Source organism: Patagioenas fasciata, chromosome 2, assembly GCF_037038585.1.
Source record: "Patagioenas fasciata isolate bPatFas1 chromosome 2, bPatFas1.hap1, whole genome shotgun sequence".
NCBI lineage: Eukaryota > Metazoa > Chordata > Aves > Columbiformes > Columbidae > Patagioenas > Patagioenas fasciata.
Window position 1 is genome coordinate 163112277 of NC_092521.1, and position 26913 is coordinate 163139189.

The 26913-nt window shown below is 42.1% G+C and overlaps 1 protein-coding gene across 1 annotated transcript; it reads left to right on the forward strand.

The window, feature by feature from the left end:
- The first annotated feature begins 301 nt into the window (after positions 1 to 301).
- On the forward strand, positions 302 to 26876 carry EXOG (exo/endonuclease G). The gene is given in 7 exon segments (XM_065831201.2): positions 302 to 329; positions 332 to 526; positions 2462 to 2611; positions 6831 to 6970; positions 8725 to 8801; positions 11791 to 11905; positions 25948 to 26876. Coding segments are annotated over 7 exon segments (1167 nt in total). The 3' UTR covers positions 26410 to 26876.
- The last annotated feature ends 37 nt before the right edge of the window (positions 26877 to 26913 follow it).

A 26913-nucleotide genomic window follows, 5' to 3' on the forward strand; every position in this document is an offset into this window, starting at 1 on the left:
GTTAACAGACACTTGTGAGGGGAAAATAGTAATAATGGGGCTGGTGGTTTTCCTGATAAAAAGCCTGACGTCAAATAACCAAACAGTGATTAAACCCAACCCCGCACTTTCTTCTGGGGCCATTTCCCCCCGGCCTCACTGGCTGGGGACCAGTTTAGCCACCCCTCTCCGGGGGGGTCCCTGTAGTCCCGCTGAGGGCGAGCCCTTCGCCTTCTTTCACCCTTCTTCGCAGCTCTGGGGCAAATCCCCACTCGCTCGTTCCTGCCCTGTCGTTCCCCCACCGCGCTGAGGCGATGCCGCCATGGCGGGCGGGCCGGGAGGGGGCGCTTGCGGGGCAGCGCGGCTCCGCGGATCCTCCCCGGCCCGGCCCTGCCCGCCATGGCCGCTTTTCCCCGCCACCGCCGCTTTCTGGGCGGTTTCGTCTGCGGGGCCGCGGCGGGCGCTGCCGCATCGTGCTGGGCTGCGTGGCGGCTCCTCCGCAGCCAGAGCCAGTCGGAGCCGGGCCCCGGGCGGGCCCTGCAGGAGGGTAAGAGCCGCGGGTAGAGGGGAGGCCGGGACGCGGCGGCCCCGTAGAGGGTGGGGGAGCGGCGGCGGGAATGGCGGCCCCGATCTGCCCCAGCCCCTCGGTCCTCTCAGAGCAGAGTCCAGCGCAGAGCAACGAAGATGATGAAGGGAGTGGAGCATATCCCGTGTGAGAAAAGGCTGAGGGAGCTGGGGCTCTGGAGCTTGGAGGAGACTGAGGGGCAACCTCATTGATGTTTATCAATATGTAAATGGTGAGTGTCACGAGGATGGAGCCAGGCTCTTCTTGGTGACAACCAATGATAGGACAAGGGGTGTTGGGTGCAAACTGAAATACAAGAGGTTCCACTTAAATTTGAGAAGAAGTGTCTCAGGGTGCCAGAGCCTGGCCCAGGCTGCCCAGGGAGGTTGTGGAGTCTCCTTCTCTGCAGACATTCAAACCCGCCTGGACACCTTCCTGTGGAACCTCAGCTGGGTGTTCCTGCTCCGGCGGGGGGATTGCACTGGATGAGCTTTTGAGGTCCCTTCCAATCCCTGACATTTTGTGATTCTATGATTCTCCCCACGGCGTCCACCCTGGGCTGCCCAAAGAGGGGAGGGTGAGGAGTTCCCTGCCCTGCACTGAGAGGGGTGCAGTTATTTGGGGATGCTGGGCTGTGACTTGCATTAATAGGGGGGTCTGTCAGGGGTGCAAGGTGTGGGGAAGGGGCTGTTGGGGGGCACCAGGGCCTGGTGGGAATGAGTGGTTTTCTGTGCAACCTGAAGGCTTTAAAAGGTACTGAAGTGTTGGAAAGCACAGGAAGAGGGACTCTGAAAACTTGAGTTGCTCTTGAACAGATGGCTGGAGGATGAGGAAGTCAGTAAGACATGTGTAAATATTCCTCCATGAGAGAAAATTGTTCTTTGCAAAAAAATATCTCAAAGTGAAGCTTTTATTCATTCAGTAGAGTGTAAGTGTTCCTGGTGAGGGCAGGACTCACACTTGTGCTCAACTCAGACATGGCAGTTTGTGAGGAAGAATGCAATTTCCAGCTCTGAAGGGTGAAATGTGTTTATCTCATGTGTCTGTAACAACTTGTTGCCTGATTTACAGTCATAGAATCATTTTGGTTGGAAGAGACCCTCAGGATCATAGAGTCCAACCATAACCTAACTCTAGCACTAAACCCTGTCCCTAAGAACCTTGTCTAAACGCCTTTTAAACCCCTCCAGGGATGGTGACTTCACCACTGCCCTGGGCAGCCTGTTCCAATGCCTGACAACCTTTCCGGGAAGAATTTTTTCCTAATATCCAATGTAAACCTCGCCTGGCACAACTTGAGACCATTTCTTCTTGTTCCTTGGGAGAAGAGACCAACCCCCTCCATGCTCCAAGCTCCTTTCAGGCAGTTCAGAGATCAGAAGGTCTCCCCTCAGCTCCTGTTCTCCAGGCTGAACCCCCAGGTCCCTCAGCTGCTCCCATCACACTTGTGCTCCAGCCACTCACCAGCTTTGTTGCCTCCTCTGCACTCTCTCTAGTACCTCAATGTCCTTGTGATGAGGGGCTCAAAACAACACAGGATTCAAGGTGAGGCCTCACCAGGGCTGAGCGCAGTGGCACAATCACTTCTCTAGTCCTGCTTCCTTTGTCCTTAAATATCTCACAGCTTTTCTTCTGAAGGCCAGCCAGAGCAATTGCCAGGTAGATGTGTGTAGGCATTAAAGTAGAGGAGTTAGGCCTGGCCCTGAGGTTTTCGTGTGAGGGCATGATGAAAAGCACATCTTTTTTGGTAGAAGGGAGTTTCGCTGGAACGCTCTCTTAATATCCGTTTAGGTTTTAATTGTGGCAGTAACCTCAAGTAGTTCCCTATACAGTATGTTTATATCCACGGAGGTGCTTTTCTTACAGTGTTGTTTCTGATCATGTTTCATATTTGGATGGCTTTCTTTTTCTCCTCAGAACCAGTGGAAGAGTCTCTGCTGGAAAAATATGGATTCCCTGAAGCTGGAACAGAGACCAGATGTTACACAAATCATGCACTGTCTTATGACCAAGCAAAACGGGTGCCTCGGTGGGTGATTGAACATATTTCGAAACAGAAGACACTGGGTATGTATGTATGTATTTATTTTCTTACATTTATAACACCCAGAATCGGCCTTACAGTTCACAGAAAATGGACGCAGGAGCAGGCAGGGAGAAAAATCCTGTAGTGATCTCTACGTATGGATTTTTCCACCCATTCACAATCTCACTGGAGGCAGCAGGCCTCTGGCTGATGTCAGCTTCGTGACAGTAGTAAGGCTGATGTTGCCAGTGATTTAAAAGAGATCTGTCACGGCAGGTTCGTAGGTCTCTTCAGTATTCTTTCTGTTGTTGGGACTAGTCTGATATTGAATGTACAAAGTCCTGAAGCCTGCAAGACACTCTTGGCCCATGGGCTGAGTATGAAAGGGAAGAATGAAGAAAAACTAGAGCTGCCTTCCATGAGAAATTTCTATTATAGATTTATGAAACAGTCTGTAAGCACCAGATAAATACAGTTGTGTGAGTGTAAACACTCTTAAGTCGTGCTGTGGCAGGGAAGCCTAATTTACCTCTTGTAAACATGAATGGAGAGAAGATGAAAAACAGAAAATTAAACCTTTCTTTCCTGATTCAGACCTGCAAAGTTCAATATTACTGCTCAAGCAGTTCCGTGGTGCAATTTATGTCGATTGAGGTACTGCCCTGTACATGTGAATGCTTGTGGAGTCAATGCCTTTAGTGACCAGACTGGTTTATCCACAGCTCTTAAAGAGGTTTGCTCAGAAGGGGAAGAAAAGATGAATGTCCATTTGTGAGATAAAGATGGAGCAAAGGGCATGAACAGTTGTAAGTGTTTAAAGCTAGAGAGGGCATTACCTGCTCACTGCAGCCATTACTTTGATGCAGTTCAGTTGTATTTTCTGATGTGCATTACCTAATACTCTCTCCCCTGTTTTTTATGCAAGACAGAGGCTCAGTGATTTTTTGCTGTCAGTGGTGAATGAAATATGAGTGGTATACAGTCATTGTAAATTAAGTTTATAGCATTAATTCGGTTTTTATAAGGCAAGTTATTAGTAATGGAGGTAACTGTATAATTGTAAAATGTTTTATGAACGCAATAGCCCTCTAAATATATCTTAATCACTGTCTTCAAATTACCTTTCAAAATTAAAAGCGTGATCCTGAAAATATTTATAACCAACCCCTAAGTAGCATCATTGATTCCACTTCTTTCTGAGAAAGAAGCAGTAATTCCAGGTTATTTTCAACTGAGCCTTAACAGCGGAATTGTTAAAATGTTTTCAAAATGGCCAGATACAACTAACATGCAAGTTGAAATTAAGTATTTGAGGCATTTGGCTCTGATTAATGTCTGATAGCTACTCTAATTAAGATTTGAGGCAGAGCTGTATTGTTTGGTGAAGGTCATGAAAACCTTCCGTGTCCTGGAGTCTTGAAAGGACATGATGTAAAAAAAATGTATTTTATTGAAAAGTAAGAATGTAAATGTTTAAAAACTATGGTGGAAATAAATTATCTTTACATGTAAATGAGATGTACAAAACTGGTTATAGAAGAAATTAGCCTTTTTTATCAAACAGTGAACAGAGAATAAATGAGGATATAGTTCTCCATTTTTCAAGTTCAGTTGATAAAGTACAGTTTGTCTTACATACTGAGATGAAATATGATTTTTTTAAATAAGAATTCTGCTGTTTTGCACACTGCTAAACTTGTCAGTGCTGCTTCCTGAGCATCGGTCCTGTATAAAAGTATCATGTCACCGGCTTTATCAAAGAAGAAAAGAGAAGTGCAACTCCTTCCTTCTACCTGCGCTGCATAAAGATGCTCTGACCACCTCTCTGTTTTGACGTCACTTCCATAGACATATGCACAGATGGTCAGCAAATAAAAGGAAATTGCTTACAGGCACTGGTTTCCAAGAGATGCGTTATGCATATGGATGCTCATTTTCCACCCCTTCACTTCTTCCTTGTGGTCCTTGGATGTCATAGAATCATTTCAGTAGGAAGAGACCCTCAGGATCATAGAGTCCAACCATAACCTAACTCTAGCACTAAACCCTGTCCCTGAAAACCTTGTCTAAATGCCTTTTAAACCCCTTCAGGGATGGTGACTTCACCACTGCCCTGGGCAGCCTGTTCCAATGCCTGACAACCTTTCTGGGAAGAATTTTTTCCTAATATCCAATGTAAACCTCGCCTGGCACAACTTGAGACCATTTCTTCTTGTTCCTTGGGAGAAGAGACCAACCCCCTCCATGCTCCAGCCTCCTTTCAGGCAGTTGCAGAAAGGGAAAGGGTCTCCCCTCAGCTCCTGTTCTCCAGGCCAAACAGCCCCAGTTCCCTCAGTTGCTCCTCATCAGACTTGCGCTCCAGGCCCCTCACCAGCTTGATCGCCTCCTCTGCACTTTCTCCAGTATTTCAATGTCCCTTTTATGATGAGGGGCCCAAAACTGACCCCAGGATTCGAGGTTTGGCCTCACCAGTGCTCAGTACAGGGGGATGGTCACTGCCCTGGTCCTGCTGGCCACACTATTCCTGATACAAGCCAGGATGCTGTTGGCCTTTTTGGCCACCTGGGCACACGCTGGCTCATGTTCAGTCACTGTCAATCAATGTCCACAGATCCTTCCCCCCAGGCACTTTCCAGCCTCTCTTCCCCAAGCCTGTAGTGTTCATGGAGTTGTTGTGACCCAAGTCCAGGACCTGATACTTGTCCTTGTTAAACCTCATACAACTGGCCTCAGCCCAACGATCCAGCACATCCAGATCCCTCTGTCGAGCCTTCCAACCCTCCAGCAGATCAACACTCCCACCGAATTTGGTGTAATCTGCACATTTACTGAGGATATTCTCAATCCCCTCATCCAGATCATTGATAAAGATGTTCTTGGGTTCTTCAGAGAACTGCCAAGTGGGGAGCGTGTACCACGCTTTGTCCTCAATATGGAGCACAAGGAAGCTCATCGATAATATTGACATGACAAAAAAGCCAGAATGTGTGCAGTTTGTGTGTGCGTGCACAGTCAGCTATAGCAAAAAAGAATAATTTTAAGTACTACTAGCAGTGATCCCTGTTGAAAATTGCCCCTCACATTGTATAAGTGCTTTACAAAGTGCCAAGTTTGAGGAAATTTCTCTCTGTTGTTTATAAGTCCTGATTCATGCTTAAATGAAAAGAGACTATAAATGGTCATGTACATTGCATCTGTGAAATTATACCTAAGATGACACCCTGAATTTTACAAAGAAAATTCAGTATGCTGTAGATACTTGGAATGATATTGTCATTTGTGAAAAGAAAATGTGGACAACAATGATGGTGCCCTAAGCTAAAGTTATTCTCCAATTCTATTGACTGATTGCGCAGGCACAGCTGGGTCAACCTCTGCTACTTTTCTGGAGCACTTTTCTTACTTATGGATGTTCTTGGGTTCCAGGCCATTCCCTAAGTAAGATGATACCTTACTGGAGGTTGTCAGTGCTAGAATAATACATGCAAGTCTCTTCTGGCCATCGCTTTTCCAAGGAAGTGATCTCGTGTTGGGATTAAGTGGTCTCAAAGTTGCAGCCCACTCAGAATATCCTCTTTTCCAAGGGGTTGGCTGGAACTCTACACAGTGCAAGGAAGGGAATATAGGTGTACGGCCAGTAAATCTGGGAAGAAGTCAGTCTCCCCAGCAAAGGCAGCTACTTAGAGTGGACTCTGCAACAGTTAAGTTTGCTTCCCCCACAACCCACCCCTCAAAAAGCTTTTGTCTTCCACAAGGCTTCGGCTTAGTAATTTTCGTGCATAATTCCCAAATGTCTGGAAAGACAGAAGGGGCATCTTGGAAAGGAACAGGAAAGCTCTGCACTTCTTTCTTGAAGAAGAATTGTAGTGGATGAAACATAAAAATGGAACGGCAGCTGGTGAAGTTTTGTATATCTTCATTGTCCTAAAAAGTGAATCTGCATTGTGTCATGTCCTTAGCAATCTTGCCTTTAATATTAGTCTGTGTTTATGATAGGGCTATTTTTTTTTTCTTTTTTCTCTGTAACATAGTAAGCATGTCACAACTTTTAATATGTAGTGGGAATTCATTTAGGACTGAAGCACAGATATTTAGGTTGAATTCTTCTCTTGTGTAGTTGAGAAAAACACTCAATTTAGATAAAGCTGTTGAATCCTTAAGCACGGGTCATTTGGCAAGGTGTGACAGAACCGGTTCTGTTTTTTCTTGTTGTTATGATGGTTTAACGATAACCTAACAATTTAGTGTGTTATTCTTTAGGCAATGCAGACCGAAGACACTGTAAATTCCGACCAGATCCTAACATCCCTCTGATGTTTAGTGCTGTCAATGAAGACTACCTTGGGAGCGGATGGTCACGAGGACACATGGCACCAGCAGGAGATAACAAATTTTCAACAGTAGGATTTTTGTTCTTTCTTTTTAATTTATGTTTATCAGTCAGAAAGGGTCAGAAGACCCTTCAAGTAATGTGTAATGTTCCTTTTGCAGTTTTGAGATGGAATATGGTCTCTTTATTGACTCAGAGTGACGAGGTCTGTTCCTAACTGAGCACTGTGGGATGCTCTCACAGTCTGCTTCAGGCATCTAAATGAGATGCATCCCCTGCTGACATACCTCTCTTCATTACATCACACCTATATTAACTTGTTTGGCAGAGATGGTGTGAGTATATCTTGTACTGTACAGCGTTAAGGAAGTCTTCTCAACCTCTTGTATGTCACATTGTCTGCCTGTGAAATGAAGATTATAACCTTCACCAAACCAACCCTGAAAGTGTGTTCTGAAGCTCAGTGAGAGGGAGACAGGGAACGATGACTTCATTCCGGCTGACGGGTGCTGAGATGTTTAAGGCTAGATTGGGCAAAGCAAAGATGCTGTTAAGTAGTGTTCTGTATTGGCAAGGGGATTGCCTGGATGATTTAAAAGGCTTTTTCCTTTCTGGCAAGGCGTATGAGGTAAATTAGAACCTTCTTTTGCCATAGTTCTTTCAGTCTATAAAATGTCTTCACCTGCCATTTATTTGAGCTGTAAGAAAAGCACACCCTAATGCCTTGGCTGACTAACAAAGCAGCCTTGGATTTATTGGATCCTCTTGTGAAATGTGCCTAATGCAGCAATTTGTCAATTAAGAAGCAGTTAGAATTTGTGTTTCTGCCAGGCAGAATAGAATGCAGTGAGGCAGAGTGACAGCACAGTGGCATGTGGTGGTTGAAAGAACAAGTCATTTTATTTCTACTAGAAGTGTCTTGGTGGTTATTTATTTGTGAGATCTGGGGATCTTTTTCTGGTGAACTATGTATGTGCAGAGAGATCCTGGACCTGGCTTGAAATGCAATGAGATGATACAATCTTTCCAATACAGGATTCTAAAAATGTAATTTCACAGTTTAATTAGTGCAGGTAGTATTTGCTCATTATCCTAAGGAGTTCTATCAGCCCCTTCACTTGGAAGTAGTATGTGAAAAATATTGGCAATACAGGACTTATGAAGATTCTGGGTTAAGACCTTGGAAATTTATTCTCCTGTATTTCCCTGCATATATGTAGCTTTTTAGCACTACGTCCTTCGCATCTGGAGATACATGTGAGGGCTTCAGTTCAGAGAGGTTCATGGCACTTTTTAAAGATAAAATTAAGCAGATGTGTAAATGCTTGACCATTTGGATCTCCCAAATCATTACATCACCTGCACATTATGTGTTTGTAAAATATTGATTAATATTTTTAGTAAAAACTTTTCTTGCAGTGGAAAGAAAAAGCTAATAATCAGGCAAATTAGGCAGTCAAATAAATGAAAAGCATGGGTGAAGGCATCCTTCCCATTCAAAAATAAGAGTAGCTATTAATAGTTGCATCCAAAAGCATTAAAAAACTGACACTGGGTGACATAGTGATTCCTGTGCCTCTAGAATTGGGCATTCTCATGCTGTGTTTCTGTCAAAACAAAAAACGAAGTAGAGACAATTCTGCAAGGTTTGCGCCTCATTACGCACCTCTTAATCCAAAGTAATTTTGTAGATGTTCTGACTTAGGCTTTATCTGCTAATCTTAAGACTAAACTAGAAGTGGATTCTGATCTATAAACTTCTAAAATATGTTTTCAGCTTGTAGATGTTTCAGTTACACTATATTATTTTCATTTTCTATGCAGAGAGCTATGGCCGAAACGTTTTATCTGTCTAACATCGTGCCTCAGAATTATGAAAATAATGCTGGATTTTGGAACAGGTAAGAAATTACTTGTAAGTAAACTAAGTGAAAAATATCAAGCAGTAGCACAAATCAAAAATGCTGTATTTATAAAGCTTCACATCAAAGTATTCTCAAACACTTTATGGACTATCTGTAGAGATCATAGCAACTTTCTCTGACATGAAAGGCAGCTCAGTCCTCACAGTGCAGGAATAATGTAATGACTGCTTTAGTTCTGTATTCAATCAGTCTGTAGAGGACATTTGTTTAAAATGAATAAAATTACTTCTTCTGGCTGGTATGGGTAAAAGGTACCAGGCTTAACATGTGCTCTAAAGGAAAATTCAGTAGAAGTAAGAAAAGAGTTTAGATCTTGCTTTAACATCTCTCCCTTAAAAACGTGCTTCCAGTGTGAGACCATTCACATCTCTCTATGTGGACATTGGTTCACTTTGAATTGGGGAACTGAGCGCTCCCCACTGAGTCATGACTACTTCAGGTCTTGGATGTTTCTTCAAGTGCTGGTTTCCAAGGATCAGCCAGGCAGGTTCTGGGTCACTTGTGAACACTGGCTGGGTCGGCTTGGAGGTAAAGTGAGTGGCTGATAAATTTACACTTTCTTCACATAGGGTTTTTATTCTTTCCTTCCTTTGAGCAGAGAAAAACATGAATAAAAGTAGCATTCATCCAGTGCTTCTTGCATAGGGCTTCCACAATGCTAAGACTCAGAAACAGGAGGGGAAAATGATGTATTTCACAAGATTTGCTCAAGGGAAGGTTAGAAAAATTATGTACTAAACGTCTGTCAAAAACGCATCATCATTCAACCCAGGACTGCTTTCCAGTTTTACAAGAATGCATATAAAATCATATGAAGCATTCAATAAGGTTATACTGTTTTATAGACAAATGAAATACTCTTAACATTTTAGAGATATTTTTTCTTTAATCGTTTTAATGCCTCAACTATTTGAGCATAAAATTTCCTTATACAAAAACGAGGCATTTGTACCAATTCAAGGTTGGAAACCCCCTTTATTTCCCTTGAGCAGGATCTCTGCCTAATCAGGAAATCATGGGGAGTATGTGAAAATTACCACTGGCACCATCAGCCCCACAATTTAAGCAGCTATTATCACCTTCTCCCAACCCCAGCACTCTATCCCCACGGTTTAAATCCATGAACAAGATATTTATGCCACTTGGTCTGTCAGTCACTTGTTTAATCATAAATAGTTTTAAGGATACTCATGTGTGTTGTATCCCTTCCTGGCTTCAGTGCTCTTTTCCTTTCTCTTTTTCAGTTGCTGGCTTCTTGAATTCTCTTTTGAGGAACAGTTAGGCAACAGAATTCAGTCAGTTTAACAATCTGTTGCTTTTTGAAGTAGTATTCACCCTCCAGCCATGTGGTTTTGCTGCTTTCCCAGTTCCAGCTCTGGTAGTAGCCTGTCTGCAGCCAGTCACTCCATTTGCTAACACAGTTAAACTGTTTTGCATTTTGTTTTGCTCGGTTATGTTTCTGCCAGCTTAGAAATTGGGATCAACTGGTGAGATGAGTGCAGGAACCAGCACAGAAGATGGAGTAAGACTGTTGAGCTGGGGAAGACAAGGGGAGCAGTAGGAAAGGGGAGAGCAGGACCGTGTCTTTCAGCGAGCTCTTAGGTAGTAGCTATCAGACTGGTTCAGTGCTGTGCTCTAACTGCACCTTAGTACTTATTCCTCCTTCTCTTCCCACCAACAGCATGCTGCTTTCTTTCCTGATGTTTGTCATTTTCTACCTTATTTTGAGTGCGATTTCATGGTCACTGTAGTCTGATCTTTGTCCCTGCTTCCACCAAAAGCAGTTTGCTCCGTAGCTGAATTAATTCCCACTCTTTCCATGTACAAGGCAGTGTTTGTATTGCCAGGCTGTGAGACAGCCTGAGGAGCTGAGCTGCTTGGAAGCAAAGCTGAAAACAGCAGGAAAAAAATCAGGTTGTGGTCAGCGCTTTGGCATATCACATGCAGCTCACTATTACCAAAGAAGAAAGGGCTCATTCCTGCTAATTCTGATTTGTGTGGCTGATTTAACTCACTAACACAGAAAAACAAAACAAAACAACAAAAAGCTTTTGTTCAGGGATATTTTCAGGTGAAGAGTGCTAAAGATGGCCCAGGTAAGAGGTATGAGGAACAGGGATGAGACAGAGAAGGGGGTGAAACCTCCCCCTTTCAGAGGCAGACAGATTAAGTGGGCTCATCTGTCTCATGCTCTGGTCTGTTTGTCCATTTGAGTGCAGCTCTATCTTTAGTAAAGTACCAATGGGTACTCGCAGCCTGTGATTTCTATAACACTTGGGGTGTTAGATCAAAGATGGGCTATAATCTTTTGTTTTATGTGAAGTAGACATGATCCAGAAACCTTCTTATTTGGAGAAATATTTTATGCTGTAAACTGAATCAGTTTAAAAAGCAATAATAACATTAGTATTTCTGGAGTTACTACTTTGTTTTTAAACAGTTTTCTGTAAAAAAAAAAACCAGTAGACTTAGTGAGAGTGACATGTAGAAACTTTCTTAAGTACTTTGAGCTGTGGAAGAGCTGTCAGTTGCAGGACAATCGATTCCTTGGGGAGGAACAAACAAGTCCAGTAATGTGGTAAAACCTTTTGAAGTGAGAATGCCACAACCTGGTGTTTGAACCAAGTATTTTACTAATCCCAAGGGACCATCAACAATATCTTTCTAGGGTCAAGTGTGAGAGTAAGTAGAGAACTCAGATTTTCAGGATAGGTGGTAAGACTATGGAAACCTTTTTCAAATGTGTGTGTGCAGTAACATGTGCCTGTTTGTAAATAAGTGAGCCTGGGACAAGTGAGAACTATGACTTGGGCTACATTTTACCATCTTTGGCTTGTGAGTCAGTCACATGAGTTTGGAAATAAGTTCCTAAACTGTCAGTAGTTCATCTTGCCCTTCACAGTATGTTTCAAAGATTATTATGTTAAGTTTTCTCAGCTGACTTTATCTGATAAATATATTCCAGAATGGAAATGTATTGTCGGGAATTGACCGAGAGATTTGAGGATGTTTGGGTAGTTTCTGGACCTCTGACCTTGCCTCAAACAAATGATGATGGAAAGAAGAGTGTTACTTATCAGGTATGTTGTGTATGTTGCTGAGTTAACAGTGCGTTGGTAATACTTTATTTATTTGTTTAGAATTTATATTGTAGCTTGGTGAAACAACTATCCTAGTACATGCAAAATATACAAAATGTCTAGTACTACTTGGTGCAAGTTCAGGAGGGATGTTATATCTTTCCTACACATGAAAAAGTATAATTTTAAAACAATTTGTTTTATTTACAAAGAGAGATCTATTAAATGCCTGGTCACTGTCTGCAGTAAAGCTGTTTTCTGACTTCTATAATACATGACAGTAAGCAGAGAGTGGGTTTTGCTTAGGTTTAGGCATCTGTTCAGTCATGTATTGATACATTTTAGCAACGGTGCAATACAAAGGTAGTGTGAGTTTTGTGAAGCTATATACCCATGCTCCATTAATTTCAAGAGCAATTGTTTGCTGATATCCCATATGCATCACAACTGAGATTCTGAGCATCCCAAAGTGAACTGAAGGACTTCATTCGGGTTCAGTAGGTTTCAGGTGAATGTAGTGTTATCACTCATCTGTGATACTGGTACCCCCTGCTTTTGGTCCCCCATTTTTATTACCAGCTTAAAATACTCTGAAGATTTAGGATTGATCATGCACAGTCTCTAGAAACTGTCACTGATAGATAGCAAAGGCACTCAAGTTGAGAGATGAATTTGTTGCTTGTCCTGACTTACCCTTGGTACGCACGTGTTTACACATCTGTAGGTTCTGAGCGCAGTAAGGCATCTGAGTGAGTATTACCTCCTGCCCCTGCTGTAATGAGATGTTATTGCTGTTTTCAGTTCCTAGATGAAAGCTAGCATAATGCAAATAATAAATGCTGTATTTTGTGCCTCTTGAAAAAACACTTTTCCTTGGAAATAAGTACTCGGATCAACTGCAGCTTCAGCTCATGAGTGATTCAACTGTCCAAGCAGTCCTCTGAGGAGCAGTGAATGAGCTTGCTGTAACAAACCCGTTTTAGAGGGATATGAGAGACACAAAAGAGAGAAATGTTCAGCTTTCAACACTGGCTTGTTCAGCAGTAAAATTTAGGCGCTATTTCTCCATTATAAATACACAGCTGATTTCCATTTGATTGAACTTGGAACTCAGTCATGACAGAATGTAGTTTTTCCTGTTTGCTTTTCTCTTTTTACTTCTTTAAAAACTGTCCCTCATGTCCTCACCCACACGTCTATAACCTCGACTGTGACAAAATCACAGCTGTGGTTTTGGGTTGTGTTATTTTATTCACCAAACAGTCAGATATGCATAGAAAAATGTAGTAATAATAATTTGTCTTTTTCACATTCAGTTAGAGTTCCAAACTTAAGCTCTCCCCACATCTTTGTGAGGAAAGTGACAACTGTGCTCGTTTTCGAGTGGATAAATAAGCTGTGATTAAGGGATATGACCAATGCCACATAGAATCATCAAATCATTTCAGTTGGAAAAGACCCTCAGGATCATCAAGTCCAACCATAACCTAACTCTAGCACTAAACGATGTCCCTAAGAACATCGTCTAAACACCTTTTAAACCCCTCCAGGGATGGTGACTCCACCACTGCCTTGGGCAGCCTGTTCCAATGCCTGACAACCCTTTCCAGGAAGAATTTTTTCCTAATATCCAATGTAAACCTCTCCTGGAGTAACTTGAGGCAATTTCCTCTTGTCCTATCAAACGCTACTTGGGAGGAGAGACCAACACAGATAAGTTTGAAAGCTGGCAGAGCCAGCTTTAGACTTGGAGCAGTTCCTTGCCACCCAAAGGGACAGTGCTGACTCTCACTCTCGCCCATGATACTTTACAGTCCTCTCCCTCATCTGCCAGTGTTGATGACTCTCAGATCATTCCACAAGATGTTTAACCATCCATACTGGACTCTTTATTTGCTTATGGGTTTGTTTTCTACTGCTGCAGAAAGAAAGAGCAGCGCACAGAAGAGCCCAGCACTTAACTGATGCCAGTGTGAGATGCGTCTGAGAGCACATAGCTGAGAGCAGGAGGGAGATTTTTCCTTTCAAGAGACTCGAGCTGAGTGTTTGGCTTATTATCATGCAGAATGGTACCGTCAGAGTTCTCCTGGCCTGCACACAACTTGCTGGAATTCGCCTCCTTGTCGCTGTCAGGATATTGCATTTAATTTTTTATCCCTAAATATGTATATTCATCTTACATAGCAAAGAATTAAAACTCTTGAGCTGACTTGAACATTTTATACCTGGGAATTATTTTCCAGGAAGCAGCTGAATCATTTATCAATTGCATTTATCAAGTGCTTCACTTTAATTTTGGTCATCTTTATTCTAGTTTTTCTCTAGAGAAAGTGTTTACTTGGAAGAGGAAGCTTACATTTTCTGAAAAATCATTGTGGTTTTGAAATGTAAATTTTAGTATTCCACAGGTAAAAATAAGAGCAGGCACTTCATCTTACTGACTTTATTCAAAACAACTTGATACGAGGATACAGTGATGGAATAATAGTGGCACATAATGTCCATGCTGCTTTGGTTATCATATCGTTCTGTTCTTCTCTGCTGCCAAGATGTCTTCATCATCTTTGGGTTCAATGACAACTCTGGTCTTTCACGAATGTTTTATCAATTTTAGTCTTAATATAAACTAGGAAGTGAAGTTCAGTGTGAGATTGAAAATGGTAGGATGATGGTATTCATGTTTTCATTTCACCATTTGGACACATTAACAAATCCTTTATGCAGCTTCCTATGGTGAGATTTGTTATGTAAGTTAATTAGTATATAAGCTGTATTTAAGTACAGATAATGCTGTCTACAGGTAGGAAGAGCAAAATGTTGATTTTGGGAGTCTGTCTTAGATATTAAATGATTTTATTAGTGTCTTCTTTGGTTACACTTCTAAGTGTAAATAAATACAGACTGAGAATGTTTTTTTATTTCAAAATCTCTTTCTGGTCTAAGTTCTCATGCTTGCCGTTGAAGTTGTCCTTCGGGAGAGAGACTTCAGAGTGGAGCGGTGTGTTGGTTTTTTGTTGTTGTGTGTTTTTTGTTTGTTTCCTTCTTGTATCAACACACTTAGAAGAGGGAACACAACCTGTCAAAGCACTGGAGAGAAGTTCTTTTCAAACAGATGCCTCGGATATAATGGCAGTCATTGCTGTTGATTTTAGTAGCCTGGATTCTGCCCCTAAACCAAGAACACTGAGAGTTGGCAGCTGAAGGAGATGAGAAGGTCCCTCTTAGCTGTGTTTCCGAGTGAACCCTGCTGGGTTTAAACGGGTGACTTAGAAATGAAAGGCTTTTAGTCCTCATTGTTTGGGCTTATAAAGCTGATGTGAGGAGGTGTCCGTTTTCTTTGTATGTGCTCTTCAAGGAGAAGTGCTGTAGTACACACAATAGTGCTGAAACTCACAACCTATCATCTGGCAACGTGACTTAAGGCCGAGCTTCTTTCTAATGTTTTTTTTCTCCTCTGAGACTAGAACTGTGGAAAAAAAGAAAACACAGAAGTACTACGGTGAATATGTCTGCATTGATTTGTTTCAGATCCTCTATTCAATCTTAGTTTCCTTGTTTTTGGCTAAAGGAGGGGTGAAGTGTGTATCCGTGGCTTTACAGGCTGGTGTTTTTCTCATCAGACATCCAAAAAGGTTATTTTTAGATCACTATAGAAGAAAAACAGAGCATCAGTCATGGCATTGTTCCCAGTTTTGCTTGGACTCTGGTACCATTTGCTGTTTAATTCCAGAAAGGGAATTAACCTCGAACTCCTTAGATGCCAGCATTGTTCTATCTGTTGGCTGAACTTGCTGTATCCTGAGATATGTTCTGTCATTTCATCTGTCTCCAGCAGAGGCTTTTACTGCAAAGAGTAGCTTGATGACTGTGCTTGGTATCTGAAAAACAGATTTTGAGAATATATGTAAAATAGAATGGCAACAGGAAAAATCTGTTCTGTGTCACTGGAGAGGCAGATGCAGGTTTTTCATCGGTGGCCAGATCAAATCAAAATGTCATTGTCTTGTTTTATACATTAGTGCTCTCCACTGACTGTCACTTCAGTGATTTTCCTCTGTCAGCAGATTTGGAGTTTGATATACAAATTTTGCAATAATTGTACTGTGTCGTGCTCAACGCTCCACCCTTCTTATTCCAAACGTCATTGTAGTAAATATTAATTTAAGAAGAATTGGCTATGCTAGGTGAACAGGAGTACAGTTTAGATACTGTTTGTTGTTAGAAGACATTTGCATGTACTTTTTTAGCAAAATTCTGCATTCATACTGATACCGTGCCTGCTGTTTCATTTTCAAAATTGAATGACTGAGCCAGAGATGCACAACAACTGTATCAGAAGATAAACTTCCTTGTCACCTAGTTCTGTCGCAAGTCCCCGAGACCCAAATTGCACTTCTCAAATATAAGATGGTACTTTATGGTTTTCCCCAGTCAACTTTCAGAAGTAATAGAGGTTTTCTCCAAGCAAAGAGGCTACACAGGCAACTAAGGGATTTAGGTCTGTTATACAAGTCCCAGAAAACTTACGTGCGAAGGGCTAGATTGGTGTAAATGGCCAGAGCTCTGTCAGCCCTAAATTTAGACATGATGTACAAATGCAAATAATAGGCGGTGGGTTAAGACTGGAGGAGAAGAGACACCAAAAGTGCAGGATAGATTTATGGGGTTGCTTTTATTTAGCCCTGTACCCATCCTGGAGGTTTTTTTATGATAGGAAGAGTGATGATAGAGACTTCAGTGTTAAGTAACCTAAATGGCTTTTGTTGAAGTAGGAGTCTGTCATCATGTAAATATGGTATCGTAATTCATAATACACCCCAGGCTGTTTATTAGGGAAAAAAAAAGGGGGGGGATGTTGTCTGTCTTTCAATGCCATAACTATGTATTCAGGCACAGCTCTTTTTTTTTACCATCTCTTCTATTCTTTCTTGCTTGCTTTCTTGCTTTCTCGCTTTCTCTCTCTCGCTTTCTCTCTCACCTTCTCTCTTTCTCTCTCTATTTATTTCTCCTTTCCCTCTCCTCTCCTCTCCTCTCCTCTCCTCTCCTCTCCTCTCCTCTCCTCTCCTCTCCTCTCCTCTCCTCTCCTCTCCTCTCCTCTCCTCTCCTCTCTTCTCCTCTCCTCTCCCTTTCCTTTTTCTTTCCTTCTCTCTTCTCTTTCATTCTCTTTGTCTTTTTTAAGGTTGTCAAGTGATTTGGCAGTAGCAATCAGACCAGCCATAACAAATTACGTTTTCCTGAAATACATACATTTGCATTTTGGAGTGCTTGGCTCTGTGGTGTTATTGCAGATCGTTACTACGACTTTATCTGTAGTATTTTCTATTTTCTGTATCACTAGGTCTGCCTTCACACCCCTCAGTTCTTTTCAATGCCATTTAACAGAATTCTCTCAAATATTGAGGAAAAAACACTATCAACAGAATCGGTGCTGTCTAACACAAGTGTGCAAGGAACTGGAGTGAAGGCAGTTAATGCTGTCACAATGATTAAGTAAATACAATTATACAGGTAGCAAAGGGAATTTTTATACTGCCTGAAAGTCTGTTTCTATACAGAATTTTGTATCAAATTATAATAAATCTCTGGATTGTCAAACCTGGGTCATATTGGCAGGAATGATATTATCTACAGTAAAGTATCTGATGGGTCTGGTCAGTATAATTCCTCAAGTTACAGCTGAACCAAAATAAATGCCTATTCAGAGAAGGTTGCAGTCTTATTTTGAATGGCAGGAATGATGTCCTTGATTTCTGTCCATCAGGAAACATGATGGAAATCTTAATTTTTTTATCGCCAGATGTAGATGGAAATACTGTTACATAAAGAGTTGTGCATATGCTTGTTTTCAGTCAGTTCTGGGTTGCACTATGGCTTAGTTCTACACTCTGGTTATTACAGAAAGTGAAGAAATGGTTACTGGACCACAGAGGGAATTTCTGGAGCAATCATGGTGTATTTGGTGGTGGTGCCCTCTGATGCAAGGACTCTTCAGTGTGTGCTGGCAGTTAAGGTGTGATCGAGGGTCATTCTGTTTAGCAGGTTCTAAGAGAATCTCAGATAATTGCCATTCCAGAGCTGGCTCTCACTGATGAAAGACCAGTCCAGTCCCTTCTGCTAATTCTCTCCATGGCTGATGTTCATTTTCTAGTCACTAGGTGGCAAAATACTACTTCTAGATTAGTGAGCCATTTCTTCCAAAAAGTATTCCTACCCTTTCAGAAGGAGATAATTTTCTTACAGCTCTGGGAAACTTCAAGTTGGGTATAAAATGAAAATATGGTAACATTTGTGTATGTTTTAAAATTTCTAGTAGGAGTAACACTCTGTTTTCTTCCAATTTCTTCTATTCATTTTCTCTTATTCCTTTTCTCCTGTTTATGTAAGAATGGAGTTTTCTTTCTCATAAACTCCAAACTCTCATTTTTAGGGATTGCTTTACCCCGTATTTATGTGACTGCCACTATGAAGGTGACATTAGTTAATGCCATGTGCTTAAACTTAACCTAAATACCATTAGAAAATATCTTCATTATTTGTTATGGTATTTAAGCACTCCACAAATATTATCCAATTTGTCCTTTCTGCAATTTTAAAAACGATGGCCAACCCAAAATCATCAGGAAAGCCAAGCTTAAGGCAAATCCCCATCTAGTCACTTAGCTAATGAGACCAAATTTATCAAAGCTCACTGAGTTCTCTCTGTTTCAAGAAATCATGTCACCTCTGCACTTGTCTTTATCTGCCCTTGTGATCTCTTTAAGTTTGTATAACTGCTTACTAGCACTTTTACTGTTTTAGCAATATGTAAACATATCTAAATGTCAGGAATCGCACACGTTTTAATGGCCTGTCCTCACGACAGCTGTCCAGGTTTAATTGGCCATGGAGGAGTATAACAAATTTATACACACTTGTGGAATGTCAATAACAATGTCAATAACAATAAAAAACCCAATAAACACTCCGCTGAAAATGACATTATCATAATGTTGCATAATTAGGTGACAACAGTTCAGTCTTAGGGCTTCAGCCAGCACCAGGTCACCAAAGAAAACAAGAGCAAAGCAAAAACGAAAGGAATAAGTGGCTGCAAAAAGTTCAGGCAATGGACATTTTTATGGTGAACTCATACAGAAAGCAAAGAGAAATAGTGTCTGAAATTTCACATTGCTTTCCCAAATGATGATGGGAAGTATATTTAATGCTATAAAAAGAAGGCTTTTAGCTTGAGTGCTTTTTTTTTTTTCCTGTTATGAGGCTGTTGAAAATTTGAAAGATTAAGCGAAATTTTATAGGAATAGCAAAATGGACATTTTCACGGGATTACACAAAAATTTACATTGTGGCGTGTGAAAGCACGTGGGACAGCAGTGATTTTTTCAACAGACCATTGTTCTATTTTCTTGCTTGTATTAGCGCATGAGGTTTTTGGTTTTTTTTTAATCACAGATACTATTAAAAAACTGTTGCTCTTTTCCAGCTGGGACAGATAGCTGTTTCAGACATCGATTGCTGAAAGATCATCTGCTGCCTGTGGATAGACCAGCACAAATCAAAGTCAACATCTGTGCACGGATAATCTTAACCCATTTTCTCTTCTGTTACAATAGGAGCATATGCTCTCTGCTTCTGTTCGGCATGCACAGAGATAAATGGGGTAGTGCAGATCAGAGTAGTGATTCAGACTGCTGTACTTAGGTAGGAAAATCCTCTAGGTGGCAATAGGAAATGAATTGTTGAGTTTGGTTTTCCTACCTATTGCTTCTGGTGCAAACTTCACTTCTGCAGAATCATGTTTTACATCTTGCCCTGGTTGCTGAGCTCTGTGTGGGGGCAGCTACAGAAACATTCGTCTGCACCTTCTGTACCTACTCCTGTAAAAAGGTAAATTGTGGTATTTTACAGAGCATAATGATGTAAATATTATTATGGCATGCTCCAGATCTGCGTTTCCTTTTATAACAAATCATTGAGTCACACTGGCTGCCTAAATTATTGGTGATGCATCCTTTGTGTAGTTCGCCATAAGGATTAAGCTGCAGAAAAAAAGTGTATATTTTTTGTGATCCATATTTACCCTGTCGGAGAATTCAGGCACCCTCGTTTGATAGTATTGTCCTCCAGCAGAATGAGCTGGGGATAGAACTTTAATGTCCCGTTTTATGTAAGGAAGGGACACTTGTGGACTCGAGACACTTGGCAGGCTCACATGTGTTAGTCACTTTAACAGTGAAGTAATTACAGTAGTAGTTTACTGCTGTTCAGAGGACTAGTATAAAACCTGAGCACTACCTAAATTTATTCAAATCCTCAAAAGAGAGCTTCTGTGGAATTGAAACAGTATATAAATTACATGTATCTCCGTTGCCTGTATAGAGTTGAGTTGGACTCGATAATCCTTGTGGGTTTTTTCCAACTCAGGACAGTCTATGATTCTATGTATTTGGAACTACATTTCTCAAAAGACCAACCTTTCCTTCATTTTTAACGAGTCTTCCCTTTCCTTCTTCCCTTCCCTCCTTCTTGGGAGCATATACTATGCATAAATGTGCATTATTTTGCATAGACAATATATATTTGCATAATATTACATAAGCACGGGTTCAGTTTTCCCTCAACACCCACTTCAGGCGTTCAGCATTTCCATTTCGTACCTAACTATTCTGTGTGCAGCTTTGTTCATTTCCCAGCAGTTCTATCCACCCACTCTGTCCTCCGACTCAATCCCTGTTCCCTCTGCTCACTCATTGCGCATTCACCTGTTTGTTTTACGTATGCCACATACACCCTAACTGGAGATACTCGTAGCAGCTCCATCTGTGTGTTCACCCTTCCTCTAGGCTTTTGTACAACAGAGGATGCTGGTAGGTGTGTGGGAGGTGTTGAGAAGGGGAGGGAGCCGAGCTAAGGAGGACCTAGTATGTATACATTTATATAGAGTGGGGAAAAAGTGTGTGAAAAGGGCTGGAAAAGGCAGCACAGGCCATACGGCACAGGAACACTGCAGGTCAGGAGGCTGGAGAGTTGGGCAGGGAAAAATGTAAAGAAATGTAACAAGGGCAAGTGTAGAGTCTTGCATCTGGGCAGGAACAACCCCAGGTGCCAGTATAAGTTGGGGAATGACCTTGTCACAGAGGCACCCCAAGGTTAGTTCAAGGGACAACAGGGTCCAAGACAACTTTTATTAAACCGGTGAGAAACAGGGTTTTAGCCCTCCAAAAGTGACTTAAATATAGGTTCGGATATCAGTTGAGGAAAATTATTAAGGGGCAGCAACTAATATAACAGGCGGTCCACAGAGTGCATGCACGTGGCTTCACCAAAACAATGCCGGAGCCGTCTCTGAGTCTGGGAAGAGTACACACTTGCCTGAACACGGTGCGGGATTATTCTTAAAGAGATACATGAACTCGTAGTGAGTACAGAAAGTGTACACTCTCGATTCTGCGAGGGTTAATTTACTTACACGTGCAAATGTGCACAGAATATTACATGTGCTTATGTGGAAGCACGGGAGGAAAATACACCCGCGATTATGCGAGGATTAATTTTACATGTGCTCATATTAAGCACGGGAAGTTACATGTGCATATGTGCACGGAAAGTATAAATATACTCGCAATCCTGCGAGAAGTTTTACTCACACACGTGGCGGCGAGGCAAGCGGAGTCTCCATCCCGGGGAGAGGGGCTCTCGGCGGCAGCATCTTGCTCGTGCTCCGAGAGACCCACGACAATGGGCAGAATCTTGACGAGAGTCCCGTTTTTTATATTGGCTGATCAGACCTGACTGTAGGCATTCCAGAAGCTTCTCTGCACCCCCACACCGGCTGTGGGGTGCCCCTGAAGCCTCCAAACATCGCCCACACTGGCCACAGGCGCCCAGCGGCTCACTGGTGCCTCGGCACTCCCTTCTCCTAATGGCCCTGGGCAGGGTGCTCTGAGGCCAAACAAAAGAAGCTGTTAGTCTCAAGTAGCAGAGAGAGAGGGAGATGTGCCTACTCCTTCCATACTGAAGGAGGGAGGGGGAGAGGGGGGGGGTTTGCATCCTGCCACAGACCTGTTAGAGTGCAGTGTAGGGGAAAGGCACCTGGGGGTCCTGGGGACAGCAGGATGACCATGAGCCAGCACTGGGCCCTTGTGGCCAGGAAGGCCAATGGTTCCTGAGGTGGATTAGAAGGGTGTCGTCAGTAGGTCGGAGAGGTTCTCCTGCCCCTCTACTCTGCCCTGGTGAGACCACACCTGGAATATTGTGTCCAGTTGTGGCCCCTCAGTTCCAAAAGGACAGGGAACTGCTGGAGAGAGTCCAGCGCAGGGCAACAAAGATGCTGAAGGAAGTGGAGCATCTCCCATGTGAGGAAAGGCTGAGGGAGCTGGGGCTCTGGAGCTTGGAGAAGAGGAGACTGAGGGGTGACCTCATTAATGTTGATAAATATATAAAGGGTGAGTGTCAGGAAGATGGAGCCAGGCTCTTCTCAGTGACAACCAATGATAGGACAAGGGGGAATGGGTACAAACTGGAACACAGGAGGTTCCACTTAAATTTGAGAAGAAACTTCTTCTCAATGAGGGTGTCAGAGCCTGGCCCAGGCTGCCCAGGGAGGTTGTGGAGTCTCCTTCTCTGCAGACATTCAAACCCGCCTGGACACCTTCCTGTGGAACCTCAGCTGGGTATTCCTGCTCCAGCAGGGGGATTGGACTGGATGAGCTTTCGAGGTCCCTTCCAATCCCTGACATTCTGTGAATCTATGATTATTGGTCTGAGGAGAATCTGGGGAATGGGGTTTAGTCTTGCTGCTGCCTTCTCTCAGGAGGTTACAGCAGCTTCAGGGCGCTGCACGCAGCTTCGTCCTTGTGGTTTAACACGAGCTAGCGATACAACCACGACTACCGCTCGCTCCCTCCCTCTCCCCACTCCCCAAATAGGGGAGAGAATCGCAAGAGAAAGGAGAAACTTGGATTGAGATAAACACAGTTTAATAAAATAACGAAATAGTAATACTCTACTGGTAAATATATAAATAAAGTAGAAATAGAATATAAAATAAAAAATACTCAGTGCAATTCCTGATGACCTCTGTCTGCACCAAGCAGCCAGTCCCTGGAAACAGCACCTGGACCTAAAACTGATCCCAGAGAGAGAAAAGAGGAAAAAGAAAGGCCTAGAGGCCTCTGCAAAACAGCAGGATGGCAAGTGGCCAAACTAAACACCCTGAACAGAACTCCCCTGAACAGGTCTCCAAGAAAGAAGAGAGGAGGGGAGGAGATGGGAGGGGAGGGGAGGGGAGGAGGAGAATGTGAGAGAGACCACAAGATCCTGACTTTCCTTAAATATGAAGCATGATGCTAATGGGATAGAAAACTTATTGATCAGTCTGGATGTCAGTCAACCTCTGCCCCATCTATACGCCCCTTCCTTGATGCCTCACACCTGTGGACAGAGCTCAGAGTGCCCTTGGCTCTCAGACTAGAGCAATTAAAAACATTAACTCTGTCCCGGGGTGTTATCTTCTTGTTCTCAATCCGAGTCCAAATAATGACTGTGCTAGCTATGAAAAAGAAAGGTGTCTAACTGCATGAAGAAAATGAACCCATTTTCAGGCAGACCAGCACAGTCCTTCTCTTCCCCCCTGCCCTGGGAGCATGCAGGGGGTGGGATCACCATGCAGACTCACCCCCAAAACATTTTATGTACTCCCCAGTTTGAGTGCCACCTATCTCAGATAAGTTAAACTCCCTTTTAACCCACCAGATACAGCAGCGTGTGAATGCATAGTTTACAGTATATTTTAAAATTACCTGTGCATCAGTCAGTTTTGATTATTTATGTCGTCGACCCTGTATAACTCTGTTTTCACCCACACAGAATACTGAATTCAAAGTGCTTTGACACTTGGTAGGCCTAATTTCCCTATCAAGACTTCTGTTGTTGAAAGGGAGCGTAGATTTGGCTTATGGCATTTATTTAGTCCTTATCAGTTTCAATGACCGTTAGATGTCAAAGCAGAGCTTTATTTAGGAGAAGGTTGGTGGCGTAAGCAAGATCATTTTTGTTAAAATAAACAAAAGTTTAAACTACAGTGAAGCCATTAAATAGCCTAATTTTAGAGAAGGGGAAGAAAATATTCTGTAACAGAGTAAAGAAATCTAAGAGCACATGTTTGCCAGAGACAGTAGTGATGTTACTACTATGTTATTGTGCAAAACATGAAAAAACTGTATTTATCAGAGGTTTCCCTTTCTCCTGAAGGTACTTTCTCTGGTTGTGGTCTAACCAGTAAGACTTAAAGATCGGTCACTTAAAAAACTGGCAACAGAGGTAGAAGACACTTCAAGAAAGAATTCGTAACTAAGGTTAGTTAACTATTGGAACAGACTGAAATGAACTTTGGTTCAGTAGCCACAGGCAAAGTTTAATTTTAAAAATGTATTTTCTTTTGCAGAAGTGCTGAATACTCTCAGAATAAAGCATACATAAGAAGTATTTCTTTTCCGATTGAGTTACACCGAATATATGAATGGACAAAGCATGTCTGAACTGAAATACTGCATTAGTTTGTAAAATACTTTCAATTAATCTGATCAGTTGTGACAGTGAAATAAATATCTGCTTTCTCTGAATTTGTATTTTAACTGTACCTAACAAGAGCTGTTAAAAAAATCAAAACAAGCAGTCTTTGTTTTGGCAGGTATTGCAAATATTGGAAATACTACCAAATTACTGGATTTTCTGTATAAAACAAGATGCCCTTGTAGTTTTTGTAGGGCATCTGCATCTTTTTCTTCTGTTGCCATTAGAACAAAAGTACAGATTTTAGAAGGGTAGTTATACAGAAGGGTTATGCAAAACTCAGATTTTCCAGGTGTGAGCTTGTTACACTTTGTTGGCGTGACAGATTCAGTTCAGTGATACTGAAGGAAAAAAAGTGTGCAGGCATGAGCATCACTTTTTGAAGACTGGAGAGATTACATTTATCATCAGTAGGTATATTCCCTTGGACTAACTCCTGACACAGTCTGCTCTATATATACATGTGTGAGCTTTTAACGGATGTCACATGAATTAAGGGTCCTGGTCCCCCCCGACTTGGTGCTTCAGTTAAATTCCCAGGTCCTGGTCTGGGTGCCACAGCAGGAAACCCAACATGGACAAGTTGAATCATAGTGAATTTATGGAAGAAATAGGTGCATTTTCTTCATATAGACTTCTCTTCCAAAATACTGAGTCACCAAATGTACTTTTTCATATCCAGGTCTGCTCGAAAAAACTCTTACTGAGGTAACATAGCTTTTAAATACAGCCTATGAAATAGACATGGAAAAAAATGACTGACAGAGCATAGCTTGCGAATTGATTTAAAATGGGTATTAAAACCCACATGATTAGGAACTGTCAGGTCAAGGAGTTATTGTTACTGAAAACAGGTTTGCAAGTGTTAATGGTGTGGTGCAGTATGAGCGAGGGTATCTGCCATCCCTTCAAGCGACACTTGGAGATGTGCACTAGGGTTAGGGAACTAGGGTCTTGATTTGGTTCCAGTTTAGTTTCAGCTGTAACTGAAGTTGCATCTGCTTGGGAGATTTGACTTTCTTCTTCTACCAAAGCTCCCTGTTACAGATCTTTACAGATATGTAGGCAATTACTGACTAATCTTTTGAACTTAAACCTGCATCGTTGTTCTTAACACTGTAATATGAAGTCAGTCCTGTCAAAGGAGAAAGGTAGAGAACCTTCTAGGAAAGGCTCTCACCAACAGTGGCTGAATAACTGTGCAATGAAGTGTTCTTTGCCCTGCTTTGCTTGTTTGAGAGAGAGATTCAGGCATCAAATAATCAGTTCATTCCTGACCAGCTATATAAGGAGCTACAATGAAATGGTGCTTTCCAGCTCTGCTCCAAGTCTGATAACATTGCACATGATTTTGATGTGTAGTGTGTGTGCTGTGACTCCTTTTTAGAGGTAGTAGAACTAGTGTCACATGTTTTTCCTGCCCCCCTCAACTGATAAGATCTGTTTCTGTAACATAACTTTATTTTTGACAGGTGATTGGAAAGGACGATGTAGCTGTGCCATCCCACCTCTACAAGGTCATCCTTGCCAGACGGAGCAGAACGTCTACAGAGCCCTTGGTACTGGGGGCTTTTGTGGTGCCCAATGATCCCATCGGCTTCAGTCACCAGCTGACCGAATTCCAAGTGAATATTGAAGACCTGGAAAAAATGTCGGGTTTAGTTTTCTTCCCCCAGGTGGACAAAACCAAAGATGTGAAAAATATCTGTGAGGTGGATACCTGTAAACTGATGGGATTCAAGGAATTTACGCTGTACATCACTGCTCGAAAAGTGCAGAGTGCCCGTACGTTGCACCGCTTGGAGAAAGCCATGTCAGAGCTGAGGGAAGCAGGAATTGAGCCTGATGAGTATCTTGTAAAGCTTCACAAGAAGAAGGAAGAAGAATTAATGCAGGAAAAACAAATAGCAGCTAGAGAGGGGAAAGCTGGCTGAGTACTTATTCAAGAAGATTTTTGGGGTTTTGTACTTGAAAAAAAAAGAGTCGAAGGCAAACAAAGACAAGGGTGCTATGAAATCTCCTTTTTTTAATTGTGAAAACAATAAAACATTTGGAAGTTGTTGGATTTGGAACAGCGTTCGTTCTTGTGTAACGTGATGCACACACATGGTTTGCTGCAGTGTTTAGATGCGGGAAATGAAAATGAGCCCTTTCTGGCATGAATAGATTACGGGACCTCCACAAAAGGCTTTGTGCTATTTTCCAAGCGAGACGTCAGACTCGGGCTTTGTATGGAATCCCTTCTAGGAATATTATAAAAATAGACAGTAGACACCTTGGGAGTGTAACTGGAACATGTTTAAATGTAATTCCGCCTGCAAATGACTTTCAGTATGATGCTGTAGAAGGAATAGTACTATTTGGGATTTTTAAAAATTAAATTACTTTAGAATTTTTTTTATTTAATCGTCTTTTATTAGAGACCCGTAAGACATAAT